The following is a 21622-nucleotide window of genomic DNA, read 5'->3' on the forward strand; positions in this document are numbered from 1 at the left end:
CTAGAATTAACTGACTCCATCTCTCATTGGTTCTGGATCTGCCTGTCACTGACTCTGGCTCCACCTACTGTGGATCTCCATGATTTCCACCCTTCTGGTCCCCATGAGCAGCAGCCATCGCTGACTGCCAGAAGATTAAGCTTCTCAGGACTACCCTCCAAGTGGATATCTCCTTGCAGGCAAAATACATAAATAAGCACTAACCATCTCTGTGGCCAGGACAGGCAGCTTGGACCACAGAAGGCCTCATAGCCTCCAAGTGGCATCTCTCCGACTGCTGCAGAAGCACCACAGCCTTGGCAATGGAAGCATTAAGCCATTTTAATTTGGGAAGAGCTACAGAGGAATGTTGAGGCTGGTAGTCCAAGCCAGGCAGGAGGACTATCAATCCTGGCAAAGAGAACTTGTTTGCGCTTGAGGCGCAGATTGCAAGACATAAGGAGGCAGTGAAGGAGGTTTCAAAGAGAGCTACAGAAAGCCTCCAACAGATTTAAGAGTGCAGGAAATGGCCTTATACTGAGTGAAAACCATCGGTCCATCTAGCTCATTACTGTCTACACTGGCTGGCAGAGTTTCAGGCAGAAGTTTCTCCCAGCCTTATCTAGAAATGGGGATTGGACATGGAACCTTCTGCATGCAAAGCAGATGCCTGACCAATAATACTGAGTCAGACCATTGGTCTATCTAGCTCAGTATTGTCTACACCAACTGGCAGTGACACTCCAGGATTTCAGGCAGGAGTCTCTCCCACCTGGAGACCTTCCACATAGGCTCTCTTTCCAATTTCTTTTTTTCCTAACTGGCTACAGAGCTGGTTTTTGAAGTAGTTTTGTCATGCTCCAGACAAGTGGCAGGGAACATCTGCATTAGAATACATCGTTTGCAGGGTAGGTTTTTCACTCACTACAACAACAACAATAATAATAATTTATTATTTATACCCCTCCCATCGGGCTTGGTTTCCCCAGCCACTCTGGGTGGCTTCCAACAAAGTATTAAAATACAGTAGTCTGTTAAACATTAAAACCTTCCCTAAACAGGGCTGCCTTCAGATGTCTTCTAAAAGTAGTTGTTCTTCTCTTTGACATCTGATGGGAGGGCATTTCACAAGCCAGGCGCCACTACCAAGAAGGCCCTCTGCCTGGTTCCCTGTAACCTCACTTCTCACAGTGAGGGAACCACCAGAAGGCCCTCGGTGCTGGACCTCAGCATCCGGGCAGAACGATGGGGGTGGAGATGCTCCTTCAGGTATACTGGACCGAGGCCGTTTAGGGCTTTAAAGGTCAGCACCAACACTTTGAATTGTGCTCGGAAATGTACTGGGAGCCAATGTAGATCTTTCAAGACCAGGGTTATGTGGTCTCGGTGGCCACTCCCAGTCACCAGTCTAGCTGTCGCATTCTGGATTAGTTGTAGTTTCTCTGGAAGACAGACATGGCTAGAAGCTTGCATTATATTCTTTAACAGCCATCATTACCAGTGATAGAGAATTTGAAACTCACAACCCTTTCATAACTTTTTCTTCTTAGTAAGGTGAGTATTAATTAAAAACTATTGCTTATTCCAACACACCATGGCCCATTTACAAATGTATCTTAATTTCATAACAATGCAAGAAGAGCCTTATTGGATTGGAAGCAGGGTCCATCAAGTCTAACTCATCATTTTATCATCCTGTTTCTGACAGTGTTCAGCCAGATGTTTCCAGGAAGTCTATAAACAGGGCAGGAAGGCAAGAGTCCTACCCCAGTTTGTTTCCAGCAACACCTCCAGCACCCCACAAGATAGATAAATAACATGCAGGCATCCTTGACAGGCCATTCCTTTGTGAATCCTCACCGTTGTTTGCCCATTGACAGCATTGAGATCATACACCCAGTTAGTCTTTAGCAACCTGGTGATTATCAGTGTGATGTAATACACAGCCAGATTCATTCATTGGTAGCACAGGTGTTCTGAATCCCTGCTGAAATATAAGAGGCCTCATCTATATTGACATTTTGCTAGCATTTGAAAATGCACCTGTTTACACAGAAATTCATTTCATGTCTCTACCCAAATTTCTTGTCAACTGCTGGGTTAAGCGCAGTTTTAATGGGGGGGTTGTTGCAAATTTTAATGATTATATTTATATTTTCATGTTTGTATAACTGGTTTTTATGCTTTGCGAACTACTTAGAAGCCTATTTCGGCATTAAGAAGTATATGCATTACTTAAATTATCATTACCTCCCATGCACACCTTTTAAAGTCATCCAAGTCAGCTCCCACCTATAGTCCTAGCAGCAGCCTTAGAACTGCATCCTACAACCCAGCTGCCCACTACTAAAGTGCTTTCCAGGCCTGATTAGTGCCCTGGAGGTGTGGGCGATCTCCCAAGGGTGATGGGCAGTCTGCCACTTTTTTTGTGGGTTTGAGAAGCTCTCTGGCATGGCACACAGCAATGCTACTCTAGCAAAGGCATCAGCATGATTAAATTACCACAGGATTGGATTACTGCACCATGCTCTGTATGGTGCTTTCATTGTACTTGATCCAGAAGCTGCAGTTAGTGCAGAATTGCTGACAGGAGTGAGACCCTATCAGCTTATAACACCTTTGCTCAGATACCTGCACTGGTTGCCATTCATTGGATGTGATCCCATTTTATGCACTTATCATCTCTTTCTTTCTACACTCTTCAAAGGTTGGGGACCAGATTCTGGAGGTGAATGGCCACAGCTTCCTCAGCATCCCCCATGATGAGGCAGTAAAGCTGCTCAAGTCTTCACGTCACCTCATAATGACTGTCAAAGACATTGGAAGACTGCCTCATGCTCGGACCACTGTAGACGAGACCAAGTGGATCACCAGTTCCCAAATTGGTGAGACGGCAGTCAACTTGGCAGGGTTTGTATCTTTTTACCAAGGCTTTTCCATTCTTCTGTGGTTGCTAAGACTGTCTCTTAATTTCCATATTCATAAAAGTCTTGGCAGAGAGAGATGGCTGAACACATTTTGATGCCTGAGGCAAGGAACAAGCTGCCCACCCACTCCACCCAACCCCAATTAAAAATAAAGAAGCTGGTTGAACTGGCACTTTAAACTTATCCCAAACTATTAACTGAGATATTTTATGGGAAGCAGTTTGTGAAATAAATAAATAAGCATATAGGATTCAACAGCTTCATGGAGGATAAGCTATCCAAGACTACTAGCCACCATGACTATGTTCTATAGCCACATTCCTCTGTATTCCAGTTGCTGATCATCACAGATGGAGGAATTGCTCTTGTCCTGCTAGTAGGCTTCCCATTGAGCCACCTGGTTGGCCTCTGTAAGAACTGGGTGCTGGGCTAGGTAGGCCATTTGACATATCCAGCAGTCAGACTCTTCTTATGTTCTACCTCTCCTGATGGAAGCAGCATGCCTATGGCAATCACAACTGGAAAAAGTGCTGTTGCACTCAGATCCTGCTTTTGGGCTTCCCATAGCAGGGTCATCGCACCCATGAGGCAACCACCACATGTGGCAGGGTCCACAGGGGAAGCAGATCCTGATGTAGATCTTTATTCTCTCCTTGTTCATGATGTAGGACTTTACTCACCCCTTCTTCCATTGAGGTGGTAGCATCATTTTGTGGTTTGTCTCAGGAACCAAAATGTCATCAGTTGGCCCTGTCCTATAGATTGGTCACTGGGAGAACTTGATGCTGAGCTATGATGCCCTTTGGCCTGATCCAGAGGGGCTCTAATTATGTTCTTTAGACAGTCTTCTTCTGAGGGCAGCACCACCAAGTGCGCTTGAGAGGTGACAAGACTGAGAGAAGGACCCAGTGCTATTTTTCTAGAGAAAGAGGTGGTGGAACTCACCACGCACGATTCCCTTGTTCTCTTATAATGGCAATGGTGCCCATCTGAGAGGTGACAGAACTGAGTTCCTGTGAGTTCTAGCTGGGGGAAAATGCCCTAGAAGGGCCTCCCCTGAAGATCTCAAAACCCATCACAGGAAAGTTCTCATTCTGCCTAATTGTAGATGGGTGGCCCTGTGGCAGGTTCTTTAATAGGACAAAAGGCCCTGTTCTCTCAAATCTTGATGTTCAGGTGTTAGGATGTAAGTTTCTTGGTTCATCTGCATGTTGTGGTGGTTGTTTTAGAAAGATCAAGCCTTCAGTGATGACCTTCAAATGCAAATACAGTGGTACCTCGGTTTACAAACTTAATCTGTTCTGGAAGTCCGTTCTTAAACCGAAACCGTTCTTAAACCGAGGCACACTTTCCATAATGAGGCCTCCGGCTGCTGGTGCCCTTCCACCATTTGGCCTCCATTCTTAGACTGAGGTAAAGTTCGCAAACCGCGACACTACTTCCAGTTTTGTGCAGTTCATAACCAAATAGTTCGTAAACAGGGTTGTTCCTAAACAGAGGTACCACTGTACTACAAATGTTTAAAACCCAGATTCTGGGAACATTGCCAAATTTGTGCAGAATTTCATTTCAGCTGGATCAAAGAAGTGGGGGAAATCACACACAGCTTTTCAGAAAAGCTTTCCAGAGCCATCTGAACAGGGACAAATGTTTTTGCCCTATTTGTGTGTGTATGTGTGTTGAAGTAATTGAGATACATTCCCTGACTTGCCACATTCTGAGGGAGGTTTCATTACTCCTTGTAGTGCATGAAGAAATATACTATTGACTCGCTGCTTCAGCAATGTGGGGATACATCCACTTCCCATGAGGGCAACGCTGCTTTGTTTGCCCCAGTAATGTCATCAAATGCTGTTAGCTACATAGCATCAGAACAGCATCTCATTCATCGTATGATCCCTAATTGGCTGGGATCACACAGCAAGAGAGGGAAATGGTGTTGGATAAATGAATGGTGTTGTCCCATAGCATTGTATCTAATGCTAGTCTTAGGCCTCATCTGCACTATATATTTGAAGCAACATTGATGGTTGGATGGCACCTTTTACGTCTCCTTCTGGCAACTCCTGCGGCCCAGATGGTGCCAAATGTATTGCTCTGCTTTCTTTTGGACCATTATCAGCAAGACTGAGAGGGTGGTCTTGTCCTCTGGGCAGCCCAGGACCTCCATACACACTGCCCAGACATGTGCTTCTGTGAGGTCACTTCAGTGCTGCTAACACAGCAAAAACAACACAGGAGGCAGCAGTTATGAGTTTCTGGTCTCTGCAGCCACAGCAGGTGTGGTGGTTCTCTAGCTGTTTGACTCCACTTCCACAGGCACACTTCATTGTGTCTCAAGACAGATAGATGCCAACATACTACTTTAAAATGTCATGGCTTCCCCCAAATATCCTGGGAACTGTTAAGGTTTAACAGTCTATCCCTCTTTCCAGAGAATTCTGTGAATTAAAGCTTTGAGAGGGGAACAGAAAGTCTTCTAACAGCTCTTAGCTCCCTTAAAATACAGGTCCCAGAATTCTTTAGGGAAAGTCATGACTGTTTAAATTTGTATCACACTGTTTTAAAGTTAGGGTGCCGATGTGTCCGTACTCAAAATAGGCCTACATGCCCTCCATCATTTCTCCAATGAAAATAAAAAAAATAAGGATGTCCTATTCCATCATCATCATCATCATCATCATCATCATTAATACCCTGTCCATCTGCATTGCCCCAGCCACTCTCGGAGACTTCCAACATATATAAAAACATAATTAAACATTAAAAAACCTCCCCTATACAGGACTGCCTTCAGGCGGTTTCTAAAGGTTGTATAGTTACATATCTCCTTGCCTCAGGGGTCGCATAACTCCATGTCATTTAACACTTATCTGATGGAAATAGAGATATCCTAAAAAAGTGGGACATTCCAGGATCAAATTTGAAACCAGGATGGCTTCTGTACATCCAGGACTTTTCCTGCAAAATAGGGACACTCAGAAGGTCTGGACCTATCAAAAATAATGGGCCTGACTGACTTACAGTCATTAATTTCAATGGACCTACTACGAGTAGAATGAGTGTAAATTAACTGCCACCCTAATTTGTGGCACAAATTTCACCACAAGTAAAAGGAAAATAATAACCAAAGAAAGACTCACCATACTTTTCACTTTCAATTTCTTTTTTTGAGGCTTAGTAGCTAAGATCTCTTTTTACCTAGATGTTGTACTCCCAGTTGGTACTCCCATTAGTTGGTGCTAATGATGACTCTTTTTACTCTAGGGTCTCTGGAGATCACACAGCAGAGGGGATAGCAAAGGTAAGAGACATCCAGGCTCAGAAAGCATGTCAAAGGATTGCTTTTGAAATGTTGTTTGGACTTTGCAGAAGTTTGAAGCAACTCATGAAAGCTGCCCAAAGCAAAATCTGTTCCCACTAGCGTAGGGATGGGTAACTGGACTTGTCCATTGTCCATGGGTCACTTTTGACAGGTGAGCAGGGCCACCAACCTGTCAACCCCATGGTGTCATTTGATGATTCTTCCTTTGCAGACCAGGCTTCAATTGAAGTTGAGGCTCCAAAAATTCCTGTTGAAAGCAAGGCTTGCTGAATGTAAATAACACTGAATACAAGCCTCACTGCCAAGGAATGATGAGGAGCAGTAATTATTCCTTGGTAGCCATGGTTGGCCTGGACAGGCTTCACATGTCACACGTCTGATGTTGCATGGTGTCAAGTGAGTGAAAGGTGTGTGTGCCCATGGGTGAAACTGGCCAGCCTAATTCCTAACCCCTGTGAAAGAGATAAAATCAAATCAGCTGGTAGGGGGAAGCTAATAACCATCAAGGTCACAACAGACATGAAGCAGGAACTTAACCTTTTCAACCTCTGTTAAGGTCCTGCATAAAAAAAACCCTTATTAAGTTCCTATTTGCAAAAGGAGATGCGTGGCATCATTCTCACAGATTTAATCTTCCCTTTTTCTTTTGGGATGGGAGCCAGGAAAGAGAGTTAGAAATAAGAAACAGGCAAAAGCATGTGACGCAGAGGGAGGGAGAGAATGACCAGGAGCATTGGACAGGGCGGAATCCCATCTGCAGTATTGGTTTATTGCCCACATTTTATAGACTCGGGACTTCAATCTAATTGAAGTCATGGCTGGGGGTTTTTACAGGACCTTGCAGAGAACTGAGAATTAGTTATTAGTTACTCTGAAGCATGAGAGGCAGCAATCAAGTGCATCCGTGCCTCCATTTTGTATAAACCATGGGGACTTTTCACATGAACACTATGAATTGCACACACATGGCTGCTTTAAACACACAAACCATCATGAACACAAAAACATGACAACTGAGTCAACAGCTTCTGCCCAGTGGTGCCAGATCACACCCAGCTCCTAACCCTAACCCAGACTTCCATGCAGGGTGCCCTGTCACCACCTCTATTTGAAGGACTGTCCTGGTCCAGGTCCAGACCCATATACAGAAAGAACAGAAGGGACCTGGTGGTCTCCCATCCAGAGTGAACACATTGATAGCAGCCCCACAGATTACATGAAGGAAATGTGTGGAGAGTCTCCAGGGGCAGACAGAGACACCTGGAGAGCCACATTTGGCCCCTGGGCCTGAGGTTCCCCATCCCTGCTTTAGGTTATGACTTTCATATGCAGGGGGAGGACACCCAATGCCCCCCCCTTAGAATGATTGTAGGTAAGAAAGCTATCATCTGGAGTCCAGCTGGGGGCAAGCTGATTTGTAGGGCAGTGCACTGCTCCCTCTAATGATTCAACCTCCACTGTTGTCTCTTCTTCCAAAGGCTCTGCTTTCTATTTACAGAGAGGGTGGCATCTCCACGGGGAAGAATTCCAATATGCAGTCTCCAACTGTAACCTAAAATAAAGCATTCCAGGAAGTGATTTACCACATGGTTCTACTGACTGTGTAAACAGGCCTTCTGGGAACTGAGATGTGTGCCTGTGCACTTATCACAAAAGAAGCCTGGTCCTTGGGTTTTCTTCTCTCATTGCTGTAGGCAGCAAAAAGTAAATCAGTGCTTATCACTGTCCTCCTGCAGAGCTTTCGAACCTGCGTCATCAGGGGCCGGTCAAATTCCCTGGAGCTGCATCGTGCCCCAAACAATTGTGTGAGATTCCAATTGCGCCAGTGGTGTCAGTTGCAGCAGGGCATTCCTCATTTCTTAAAAATGGAAATGAGCTGATAAGTTCTGCAGGTGGCTTTTGCTGATAAAAAGATTTACAAGGGTCTCTCTTCAGTGTGTTGACTGTCGTTGCAGCTTGCCAGAGCCAACTCTGTTGCTGCCTCCAGGGCGGAAGTTATTGCAAACAGTTTGCATGCCGCCATGTGTTAGGAGAAAATGTCTGTTCATGAAAACACTTGTCATGTTTGGAACCGCTCTGAAGAATTTGGCTGTAATGTTAAACTTGCTCATGTGGGAGTAAGGCCCATTCAACTCAATAGGTCTTACTTCTGAGTTATAGGGAGGGGAAGGAATTAGATTTTTCTTGCAGCTGAATGAGAAACTACCTAATTTACACTTCCCAGATCAATATGTGAAGAGATAATACAAGTGTCCTTTGTAATTTGTACTTCTCCAGGTTTTGTGATGCAGTTCTTCAACCGATGTATACAAAAAGCCACGTGTTATGGAGAAATATGCCTTAAAATGCATGGTATTTTGGAAAATAACATACAGATATATTAGAGGAAATTACTTGCAAAATGTGTTTAGTCAAACTGGCATGCAACAATGTGTTCATGATGAGAAATTTGTTAAAGAATTTTGAAAATGCTAAAGAATTTTTCACGAGGATTTTTTAATACAGTCATACCTCATGTTACGTTTGCTTCAGGTTGAGCATTTTCAGGTTGCATCCTGCAGCGACCTGGAAGTACCGGAAAGGGTTACTTCCGGGTTTCACCGCTCGTGCATGCATAGACGGGCAAAATGACATCATGCACATGCGCAGAAGTGGTGAATCGCGATCTGTGCACACGCAGACGTGGGTTGTGTTCCTTTCAGGTTGCGAACGGATCCCGTTCGCAACCAGAGGTACCACTGTACATATAATTACAACTTGCTGAAGCAATGTAGGGAACTGGATATAAAGTTGGGAAAATGACATGCAGAAATTGAAATTCCCCAGTTCATCCATTTCAGGGCTAACCCAAGAGATTGATTGCAACATGTTGTGCCTTTTTGAGAAGTAATTCAGATGTTCAGGGAGAAAGTTGAAATAGCTCTAGTGGTATATAATAAATAATCAGGACAGTTAGAAGAAAGCACTTCTTCATGCAGCAGATAATTAAACTTTGGAACTCTCTCCCACAGGATGGCTACAAACTTCAATGACTTAAAAAGGAGGATTAGGAAAATTCTCTCAATTTTCCACTTCTTCACAACAGTCAGGCAATATTTCATGTCCACATATCATGTTTGGGCCACACTAAGCTTTTGGGGATGGGACGCAGGTGGCGCTGTGGGTTAAAGCGGTTTGAATCCCTGCGGTGGGGTGCGCTCCCGCTGCTCGGTCCCAGCGCCTGCCAACCTAGCAGTTCGAAAGCACCTCCGGGTGCAAGTAGATAAATAGGGACCGCTTACCAGCGGGAAGGTAAACGGCGTTTCCGTGTGCGGTTCTGGCTCGCCAGAGCAGCGATGTCACGCTGGCCACGTGACCCGGAAGTGTCTCCGGACAGCGCTGGCCCCTGGCCAGAGTCTGTCAAGACTGGCCCGTATGGGCAGGGGTACCTTTACCTTTACCTTAAGCTTTTGGGGGGGGGGGCTTGCCTAAACCGACTGATGCCTCTTTCGTACATGGATCCAATAACTGATGAGGAGTTCGCTATTAGTACATTGGACTGTTCTGTGATCCTCCATTGATCTTTCCAATTTTGGTCACTAGAGTCTGACCTCCCTTGAAACAACAGCACGGTTGTGTTCTACCCCAATCTCTGAGCGCTGTGAGATTCCAGGGTTCCAAGCTCTTACCCAGGGTTTGGTTTCCTCAGAATGAGGGACAGCAGACAGTGGCATCTTTATAATATATGGTTTATTTACACATATATACAATCTGAGTTTGTGATGGAGGGGCTTACAGCATTAACACCTCAGGAGAGTCTTGCTACTCCCATAACCACATATTTGGATTCCAGCAGAAATCAGGCACGGTTCTGACTCCCTGGCTTCCCATCCTGCAACTTTTTTTCTAATTTCTAGCTTACACACCTCAGCTCTGACCTTTGTCTTCCTAACTGCCAGTGAGATGAAGGAGGGAGCTCCACCCATTTGCAGTCTAGCACAGAGCCACTTCCTTTGTTACCTTAAGGGTCCATTCTTAGAGGACCATTACCAAGAAACTTATCTGGCTCTCCAGCAATTTAAATCCTTGCTGCATCCAGGAAACTGAAGGGACTCTGGCATACATCCTAACACACACACACACACACACACACCAAATTCACAATGGTGCCTATCTCATCTTTTCAACCTCAGCAGCAGTTGCGACTTTGTACTCAAGCAACAAAAGAGAAGGAACCACACCAGTGGGGGTGGGGTGGGGTGGGAGAGAATGCCAGAAGCAAATCCATTAGGTGCAATTATACTTTCATGAATTATTCCTCACATGTTCTGAGTATCTTTCCCAAGGGAAATTATTCAGTAGTGAAATAGATGCAAAGTCTGTGTCTCCTTTCATAAATATTCCTCTTAGGAAGAAAAGAAGCTGTCTTCTACTGAATCAGACCATTGATCCTTCTTGTCTACACTGACTGGCAGGGGCTTCCAGGATTCTAGAGAGTTGACCTTCCCAGCCTTAAGTGGTGATGCCAGGGATTGAAACTGCTGCCTTATGCATGCAGGGCAAGCACCCTGCCGCTGAGCTACAACCCTTCTCCTCATTATTTCAGAGAGTACCAAGGAATAATTGCTAGGGAGCAACAGGGGAAGATGGCTTTGAGAAAGGATTAGAACACAGGGAAATCTTCTATAAAATATATTATACCAAATGGAGCCTCCAGGTTTTGAGGTGCTCTACCAGGGATTAGGGACGCAGGTGGCGCTGTGGGTTAAAGCCTCAGCGCCTAGGACTTGCCGATCGAAAGGTCGGCGGTTCGAATCCCTGCGGCGGGGTGCGCTCCCGCTCCCAGCGCCTGCCAACCTAGCAGTTCGAAAGCACCTCCGGGTGCAAGTAGATAAATAGGGACCGCTTACCAGCGGGAAGGTAAACGGCGTTTCCGTGTGCGGCTCTGGCTCGCCAGAGCAGCGATGTCACGCTGGCCACGTGACCCGGAAGTGTCTCTGGACAGCGCTGGCCCCTGGCCTCTTGAGTGAGATGGGCGCACAACCCCAGAGTCTGGCAAGACTGGCCCTTACGGGCAGGGGCACCTTTACCTTTACCTTTACCAGGGATTACCACCTTCTCGGGGTTGGAACAATGGCAGGATTAATAGAATTTCAGGGGTGCTTGTAGGCATCCAAATATATCCCTCCTCCCAGTGCATCCTGAACTGATGACTCTCCAGCCTCCAGCAAGGGACAACCACCCCTCTAAGGAAATTGGGTCTCTAGCCAAACTGCTCACCCCACCAAGAAGTTTCTCTTCATAGTCAGCCACAGTCTTCTCTCTTGCAGCCTAAGGCTATGTGATCTAGTTTTGCCTTTTTGGGCAGCAGTGGAGAGCACGCTCCTCTTCTATGTGACTGGAATGTTTAATTCAGGGGTCAGCAAACTTTTTCAGCAGGGGGCCGGTCCACTGTCTCTCAGACCTTGTGGCGGCCAGACTATACTTTGGAAGAAAAATATGAACGAATTCCTATGCCCGACAAAGAACCCAGAGATGCATTTTAAATAAAAGGGCACATTCTACTCATGTAAAAACACGCTGATTCCTGGACCGTCCGCGGGCCGGATTGAGAAGGTGATTGGGCTGCATCTGGCCCCTGGGCCTTAGTTTGCCTACCCATGGCTTAATTGAACTCAAATCGTGCCTTTAGCTTGCCTGGTAGGAGGACAGATAGGGACATGAGGGTATGTGGAAAAACTAGTCTATTGTACGAAGGGAAAATTTGCATCCTTTGCTCTGCCCACTTTTGCCTGGGCTCTGCCCACCACTGGCGCGTGGCCACTAGAAGGCTGGCTAGATGTGGATTAGCCCCATTTCCAGAGGAAAAACACTCTCCACTCCAAGGGATGTAAGAAGCCTGCAATTTCCATTCTGACCTGTATTCACCACAATCAACGCTGTTTCCATTCTGCTGCTATATGGTTTCTCCTAGAGACAGTATGTTAATCATCTCAATATCCACTATTTAACTGAAGCTATGTAAGTTACAGTATTATGTAGCTATTTATCCATTTCAAACATTGAAACAATGTTGAAAACATAATTCATTACATATTTGCAGGCTTAATACTGAGGTGAATGAATACTGATTGTATTCACTTGAACGATTTCTGGTCCTAACCACAGAGAAACATGCAAACTGCAGCAGTTCCCGCTGCTTCCATTTTGGTTTTCGTCAGAATTCTCATTCTCTAGACACCACACATGGCCCCCAAAAGGTTGCCCAGAAGGGAATGTGGCCCCCTAAATGGAAAAGCATTCCCTATTCCTGCTTAAAATGAATCGGGCTGCCATCATCAGGGTCTTATGGAATCCTGGCTAGGAACAAGAAAGGGACCTTCCCCTCAATCAGGCTCAAGTGTTAACAATTGCTGATTATTCCAAGGGCCAAAAGATTCCCCACCAGCAGGCCACCTACTCTGAAACCTTTTGAGAGCAACTAGCTTGATTTTAATGGAGGAACGCTTTACAATTAGAGCTCCTAGCTCAATGTCTGCTAGCCACTCTCCTACATTTCCCACTGATTCTATTCCTCTGTCTGCAGCTGATGAAGGTTCTTTGCCCATTTTTATATTTAAAGAACAGCCTAAAAATCAAGGCATAATGCAAAAATAAAATTATGCAAAGGTTCTAATTTTAAAGTGAAGAGACTCTCCCAGACACTTGAATGCAAGGCAGGATAATGAACCGTCTATTTTTGGAGTTTGGACGTGGTATGAGATGGCAAAGAGACTTGTATGGGAAGGGCAGGGTAGTAGCTTAGTGGCAGAGTGCATCTGCTGATACCAAATCATCCTAGGTATCAAATGCATTAAAGGGCAGGAGAGAATGCACAGACTGCTTCAGGGACAGCCAACTTTGTGTCTCCAGATAAGCTGAACTACAAATCTAGTGTGGTGTCGTAGAGTGGTATACTAGGATCCAAGAGACTAGGTGTGGTGAACTCCCTCTTAAAGGTAAAGGGAACCCTGACCATTAGGTCCAGTCGTGACCGACTCTGGGGTTGCGGTGCTCATCTCGCTTTACTGGCCGAAGGAGCCGGCGTACAGCTTCCAGGTCATGTGGCCAGCATGACTAAGCCGCTTCTGGCAAACCAGAGCAGTGCACGGAAATGCCGTTTACCTTCCCGCCGGAGTGGTACTATTTATCTACTTGCAGTTTGACATGCTTTCAAACTGCTAGGTTGGCAGGAGCAGGGACCGAGCAATGGGAGCTCACCCCATCGCTGGAATTCGAACCGCCGACCTTCTGATCGGCAAGTCCTAGGCTCTGTGGTTTAACCCGCATCCTGAACTCCCTCTTAAGTACTGCTTAATTGGTTTTTATGAAAAATTGAAGGGTCATCTAGTCCAACCCCCTGCAATGCAGGAATCTCAACTAAAGCATCTATGACAGATGACCATCCAACCTCAGCTTAAAAACCTCCAGGGAAGGAGGGTCTCATCCAGCAGGGTCTTGTTATATTCTTAATGAACTCCCATCATCCCTGACCTTTGGCCATGCTGGTTGGCACTGATGGCAGTTGGAGTCTAACAACACCAGGAGGGCATTGAGTTGACAAGTCATACTGGCATGCAGTATGCCACACAGCGCAGCCACGCATCCCAGCCACCTAACTGACCAGAAGTCCCACATTTGTTTTTTGTTTAAAAGATGGCACCTAACACACAAGGCCCAGCACACAAGTCAGCATTTCTGGGGCCGGATTAGCTCATGTGTTCCCATTAGTCCAGTACACATGCATACAAAAAATGCATGAATAAGGCCTTGCATGGGAAACAAGTCTCATTTTAATGGATGAGGGTTGTCATTGTCCCCCGCCCCTCCAGCAATGCCTTTTGAGCAATACCATATTATGATGTATGGATGCTCCAAATGAGGCAGAGGGTGAGGGACATGAAAGCAAGAAACTGGGTGGAGGAAAGCTACCTTCAACCCTATGTTTCCCAGCAAACTCCACCCCCAAAAAAGACAATGCCGTATTAGAAACAACAGTCTTCTTTCTCTTATGCAAAGAATGGAATTTATCTTCAATCTAGAGCACACACATGGCTCACCTGAAACCTTATGCTTATGTTAATCCTACTCAGACTAGATCCATTGGAAATAATGGGCATGGATTGCATAGGCTCCTTAATTTCAATGAATCTTCTCTGAGTAATACTAAGTTGGCATCAACCCAAAGAAAGGGTGATGTTATTCTTCAATTATGTTATTTTCTTCATGTACAAATTCATAAGTGGCATTAGTCAAATAACCAATGGACTAAGATTTCTGCAGTCAGGTGATGGTGGCCCTGAAAAGTTCATTTCCCTTAATGCTCTTTCTCCTCCTCCCACTCCCAGCCATCTTTTTACAGAGGTCTGGCAGGATCCCAGGTAACCCTGAGCAGCTTGGTGAACCAAAGCCGTGTGATGCTGGAGGAGCAAGCACGTCATCTCCTGAATGAACCTGAGCGATCCACCATGGGCTATTACCTGGATGAGTACAAGGAGAACAACATTCCAGTCGATGCCCTTGTCATGGCTCTGTTTGAACTGCTCAACACTCACGCCAAGGTTAGATGGGAGAGGTCCAGTCGCGAGGGTGCGGGTGGAATAATGAGCTAATCAGGGTTTTGGTAGGGGTTTCCAGCTTTTTCTTGACTTTCTGCTATGCGTGTTTACACACTGCATTGAGCAAGGGGAAACAGGGTTTGCTTGCATACATGGGTTCCAACAAAACTTGCATCTGCTTGCATCTTCAGCTCATATCTGCTCACAGATTCCATCCATGAAATCAGGAATCCTTGTGAATAGTCAGGGTCCCTGATTGTGCTTATATAGTTTATTCTCAGACAGTTGGCATAGACATAGGTTCATTGTGTGAAATAAACATAGTGGTGGGCTATGGGCTTACAACTACCCTCCCCCCATGTATTCAGTCTAACATGGGATCAACCCTCCTATGCCCACACAATCAAGACAGAGCATGAGAAAGGAGTGAGGAGGTTCCGGCTATGCATGCAGAAAACCAACTGTGTAGATGGTCCTAGGGCACAGCTCTGAATAAATTATTCAATGGAAATAGCATTGCCAATTTCTTTATATCTGATAAGGTGCTCCTGTGTAATCTGTTGCTGCCAGACAGGCAGAAATGGAGACGGCCAATGATAGTTTGCTGCTGCCCCATGTGGTGAGTTAGTGGAATTGCAGTCCAGAGTATTGCCTAGGTCAGGGGTCAGCAAACTTTTTCAGCAGGGGACCAGTCCACTGTCCCTCAGACCTTGTGGGGGGCTGGACTATATTTTGAAGGGGGGGGGATGAACAAATCCCTATGACCCACAAGTAACCCAGAGATGCATTTTAAATAAAAGGACACATTCTACTCATGTAAAAATACACTGATTCCTGGACCATCTGCCAGCTGGTTTGAGAAGGCGTTTGGGGTGGATCCAGCCCCCGGGCCTTAGTTTGCCTACCCATAGCCTAGGTCCTAGACCAGCGATGGCCAAACTTGGCCCTCCAGCTGTTTAGGGATTACAATTCCCTGACCACTGGTCCTATTAGCTAGGGATGATGGGAGTTGTAGTCCCAAAACAGCTGGAGGGCCAAGTTTGGCCATCACTGCCCTAGGCAGTAGCTACATGAGTAACCCTACCAATCCTGGCTACCCATTGGTTCTCCCTGAACCAGAAGGGTTATAAAGGCTTCCAGATGAAGCTGAAACTTTTTCTGAGCAACAGCACTTTCTACCCTGTGTTGGGTACTTTCTACCTATTACCTTATCTCTAAGCCCTCTAAAGGTCTTCACTTGTTTTGTGTTTTGTTTTGTTTGTCTGTTCAATCAGCATTTAAAGGACAGAGGAACACTGTCAGAACTAAACTGGACAACTCTAAACAAATGGATTAAGCCTAAGCAAGTTTTGATTTAGTGCTCTGCTTAGGCATGGGTGGTAGAGGAGAGAATTTCAGTCCAGCTTGCATTTAAAGGCAAGCCTACCTAATTTGCTCTTTATGAAATGTTATGCAAACTGAAAACATAGCAGTCCCTTGAAATTCAGACTTCTCCAAATTTGGCCAGGCAGTTTTCCAGCCAAGTAATGTTTACAGAAATACATCAAAATGCAGATGTAGCAGAAAATAACATACAAAAGTGCAGTATTTTAGGGGAAATTGCTTGCAAAAATGTGTATATTAGGAAAAAATTAGCCCTAAAATGTTGATGGATTTTCATGAGGTATACACACACACACACACACACACACACACACACACACTCATATGGAAATGTAGAACACTGAAATGAAGATTGGAAAAATAACAATCAAACAGATGTACCCATCCCTCCCAACCTTGGGTCAACAAGTTGCTTGGAGTGAGCAGCCAGTCGAGTGGTTATCTGACCTTTACATACTTGTATTATCTAATTGAAGAAGTTATCTAGCCCAGGTATGAGGAACATTTTCCAGCCTGAGGACTGCATTCACTGATGGGAAACCTTTCAGGTTCCATGTTCCATTGATGGACGTGGCCAAAGGACTAAGTCAATGGAGCAATGGATGTGATTCATATTTTTGACCAGTGGGCTACCTTTCAACCACAGAAAAGTCAGAAGGATCTATACACATGCACTCCTCTCTCAACCCTGGCAAGCCAGAGGAATTAACAGAATTCAGGGACACATTCCAAACAGGCATAGCACTTGAGAAGGATGTGAGGCAGAGTCAGTGAGAGGTATGGCATGGTGAGAGTACTGAGGGCCAGATAGAGAGGACTGAAGAGCCACTTTTGGCTCCTGGGCCTGAGGTTGCCCACCCATGTTATAGCAAATCAATCAATTATTTATTGTGCTTCACTAAAGGCCATTATAAATTCAATTACAGATCCAGCAAGTCAATTAAAACCTGTTAAAAGAAATCCAGAGATATGGATTTACAGTCAGTCAAGTTAATGAATTGCCTGCACAGTCTACAGCATTGTCTTTTATATAGCTAGCATGAATACTTTTAGCAGCTTTAGCAAATAGGACTGTTTTGTATGTGACAAACAGATCACAGTCAGATAACAGCCAACATATTTTCACTTCAGGGTTCTGTCCCTGTAGTGGTGCCAACATCTGTTCCAAAAATCTATTTCTGGGGTTTTGATAGAGCTAACAATGGAGTATATAATGGGGGAGATCCTCTACTTCACCTACCCCACAATTACAAAGTCTTAAATGCATTTTAGTACAAAGTCTTAAACATTTTTATATCTTCCATCTAAGGCATTGTTTGAAAATGGAGAGCTGTAAATGCAGTTCTCAGGAAGGCAAAAGTAAGTGACTGCAAGTATTGATCTCTGGTGTGGTTAGATTTCAGCAAATAGTACCAATGGGAGAATTTTGAGATGGGGTAGAGATAAATCTTGCTTGTTATTCTGTTTATGAATCCAGTCCCTGAGCAATCATTTAACCCCAGGGATTACAAAAATATATGTTGTACACGTCTTGTACTAACTTGGCCCAAACACCCTTCTTCCATTGTTCCTCCAGGCAGAGTCTAGGCAAGTACTGTAGTCCTCTGGCATATCCAGGACCCTTTTATAGTACAAAAAAGCAGCCATCTCTGCCCTAGCTTTTACAAACACGACACCTGTCTCTATGCTAAGGAAGGTAGCTGGGGTATCTGGAGGTACCTTAGGAAGCTTCAGCAGATACCTTAAGAACTTATTCCACTTCCAGGTCTTTCAGGTTATTATGATTGATCCCCCATATCTCAATACCATACTGCATTTGAGCAGTAAGAGGTACGGCCTGCTGAGAGTACTGAGGGCCTGATAGAGAGAACTGAAGAGCCACTTTTGGCTCCTGGGCCTGAGGTTGCCCACCCATATTATAGCCAACCACGTGGCAATTCTCTCTTCTTTCTTTGCAGTTCTCACTCTTGTCAGAGGTCAGGGGAGTCATATCTCCTCAGGATCTTGACCGCTTTGACAATCTGGTCCTGAAGAGGGAGATCGAATTCATGAAGGCCCGGCAGCCCTCGGGGACAGGAACAGACTCCTACTCCTTGATGTCCTGCAGTGACACAGTCTCTTCCACTGGGAGTCATTTCACTTCTACCACAGTCAGTTCAGCTCGGGTAAGTGCCCTCTCCTCTCCTTCAGTGGTCTGATATGTGCCATGGTTGGATGTTTTCATGTCCTATCCCCTTTAGTTAATAAGATATAGCTGAAACTCAAACTAAACATTAAAGGTAAAGGGACCCCTGACCATTAGGTCCAGTAGTGGCTGACTCTGGGGTTGCGGCGCTCATCTCACTTTACTGGCCGAGGGAGCCGGCGTACAGCTTCAAGGTCATGTGGCCAGCATGACTAAGCCGCTTCTGGCGAACCAGAGCAGCGCACGGAAACGCCGTTTACCTTCCTGCTGGAGTGGTACCTGTTTATCTACTTGCACTTTGACATGCTTTTGAACTGCTAGGTTGGCAGGAGTGCTAGGTTGGCAGGAGAACTAAACATTACATATATGTAAATGTGTCTTTGAAGATGGCCTGTAACTCAGTGGTAAAGCATCTGTTTTGCAAGTAGAAAGTCCCAGGTACATTTTTTGGCACATCCAGATAGGGTTGGGAATGCTCCCAGTCTGAAACCCTGAAGAGCTTCTCTGCCAGTCAGTGTAAATAGGGCTGAGCTAGGTGGACCCATAGGCGAACTCAGGCAGTAGGGTCTCCAGTCAATGACTAACAAAGCCCTACTATAAAACTTAGCCAGTTGCTCCAGGACTTTGCTGAGACAACTTGGATGGTTGACATCAGTTACAGGAGCACTGTTCATTGTCCTGAACCTGAGAAACATTGATCTCCTTTCAAAGTGCCTTTGCCTTTGGAACTGGAAACTACAGACCTCTCTGTATAAGATGGCTTCTTACGTCTTCAGGCTGCTGCTTATTAAAACACAAATTGCCAGCACAAGATGCCAGATCTAGACTGGTATCTTAGTAAGAGGGGGAGCACTGGAAGTTTTAATCCTTTGCTCCAGTTCCAGATTGTAGGCCCTGTGCATGCAATTTCCAGGGGGGAGATGCAAGCTCCAACTAATAAAAATCAGATATATGGGACACCATCCAAATTGCAAGCCCCCCTCCCATACAGGATGAAACAACCTTACATTTAAAGGCACAGCTAGGTATCGTCTCCATATGATTTGACTTTATGACATCATCACATAGCCAAACGAGATGCAGTGGCAGCCACCAATTTGGATGGCTTTAAAGGGGGGTTAGACAAATTCATGGAGGAGAAGACTATCTAGGCTACTTGTCATTAAGAGTGTGTTCTACCTCCACTGTCAGAGGCACTCTGCCTCTGAATACCACTTGTGGGGAATCTCAAGTGTGGAGCATGTTGTTGGGTTCAGGACCTGTCTGTAGGCTTCCCTTTGGGAAATCTAGATGGCCTCTGTGAGAAGGAGATGCTGGACTTGATGGGCCTTTGGCAAGGCTCTTCTTGCATCCTTAGGTCCTTAGGGTCTTTTCTCCCTGACTTCTGCCTGTTAAAACTACACCCAATCATAGACTTTGCCGTTTTCTGTAGGGCTATGTGGGGAAACATAGCCTTATGCATGCTCAGCTGACCTCTTCACCTCTCCCCTCCTGCCAACCTTCCCCGCCCTCAGAGTCATTGCTATATAACATCTCAGAGACTTCGTCACATACACGACGTCTAATTAAGTTAGCATAATCACCTCTAAGCATGCAGCCTCACCGCCACAAAATTAATTTGCTGGCCATAAAACACCTTTTCATCATAAACGCATTAGCAGCCTTGGGAAATTGAAAACCTCTTTTAATAAATGGAGCTGATGATTCTGGTAGTTCAAAGGCAGGCATTGCCCAGGGGTGGAGGCTGGAGGAGGCTGGGAGTGTTGCCTGGAGATGGAATAGTAAACCACACTGCTGTGCTTTTTGAGGGCTAATTCTAGAAATATTATTAATTAATTTCTTCTTCTTCTTGTTGTTGTTATACAGTTGATATGCCAACATGGCTTCTAAGCAGCTTACAGCTTTTTGTTCTGCCCTCACTCTGATTATTTAGAATAGGAGTGCGGCATCTTAGGCCCAGGGGGTCACCTGTGGCCCTTGAGGCTTCTCTAGCTGAGGTCACCGGCCTTGTTCTGTACCCTCCTTGAGTGTTTTTGCCTGCCTGTAATCTGTCCTCTGATTATTCTTCCTGCTTGACTGGATGTGTGGGTGTAGAAACTAGCCCACTGTAAAAAAAAAAGGTAAAATTTGCATTCAGTTCTCCTCCTACTTTTGCCTCTGGTACTGCCCAGCACTGGCATGTGGTCCCTGCAAAGTTGCACAGAAGGGAACACTATGCTGGGTTGCTAATTGGTGCAGCAAATTGGGAGAGTGGCACTCTGCTCTTTAAAGCACTGTGCTGTCTGCCCGTAAGCAGCCAGGCATGGTTCAAGGTGTTCATAATTCCCTAAATGGCTCATAGCCAGTGGAGGCTGGTTCATGAGGGAAAATGGGGCACTGGCCAACCAACCTCAACCATTCCCGGCCTGTCTGTCTTCTTACTTTTCCATCTCTAGCGTATTAAGCAGTTGGTCCCTTACCTTTCTCACCCTGATCTGGCCACAGTGATCTATGCAACGGTCACCTCCAGGCTTGATTATTGTAACTCGCTCTATGCGGGGCTGACCCAGAAACTCCAACGGGTGCAGAATGCCGTGGCGAGGCTCCTTACAGGGTCCTTGCCATGGGATCACATTCATCCAGTGCTTTACCAGCTGCACTGGCTCCTGGTGGAGTACAGGGCCAGGTTTAAGGTGCTGTTTTTGACCTTTAAAGCCCTATGCGGCCTAGGACCCACGTACCTACAGGACCGCCTCTCCTGGTATTTTCAGTACTGGCCCCGACTTGGTGGAACGCCCTGTCAGAAGATAAAAGGGCACTGCAGGACTTGACATCTTTCCGCAGGGCCTGCAAGACAGAGCTGTTCCGCCTGGCCTTTGGTTTGGACTCAGTCTGACCCTTATGGTGTTGATTTATCGGCTACTTTTAAAATGAGGCTCATTTTAAATTGCATTTTAACCTGTATTTTAAATTGTGGGTTATTTTCTTTTCTTTTTCTCCCCCCCCCCCCCCAATTATGTTTTTACTGTGATTTTATTGGTGTTAGCCGCCCTGAGCCCAGCTCTGGCCGGGGAGGGCGGGGTATAAATAATAATAATAATAATTATTATTATTATTACTTTCATCCATGTAAGGCTATGGGGGGGACGACTGTCAGCACCCTCCTCTTAACCTCAGTGTTGCCCTACGTAGAAGCAGGGAGCAGGATGGGGGGTCAAAGCTGAAATTAGCTGTCTCTGTCATTAGCTCTGGCGCCACCTGCTGTTCC

At 45.6% G+C, this 21622-nt stretch overlaps 1 protein-coding gene across 4 annotated transcripts in view; it reads left to right on the forward strand.

Annotated features, from left to right (window-relative positions):
• The window catches only part of WHRN (whirlin), a 127591-nt gene that overhangs the window by 82962 nt on the left and 23007 nt on the right, over positions 1-21622 (forward strand). For all 4 annotated transcript variants that reach the window (XM_083721697.1, XM_083721695.1, XM_083721698.1 and 1 more), the window contains exons 4-7: positions 2687-2889; positions 6174-6210; positions 14598-14810; positions 18149-18355. In XM_083721697.1, coding sequence (XP_083577823.1) covers positions 2687-2889; positions 6174-6210; positions 14598-14810; positions 18149-18355 — 660 coding nt within the window. The remainder of the gene's footprint in view (positions 1-2686; positions 2890-6173; positions 6211-14597; positions 14811-18148; positions 18356-21622) is intronic.

This window comes from Podarcis gaigeae, assembly GCF_964106915.1.
Source record: "Podarcis gaigeae genome assembly, chromosome: Z".
NCBI lineage: Eukaryota > Metazoa > Chordata > Lepidosauria > Squamata > Lacertidae > Podarcis > Podarcis gaigeae.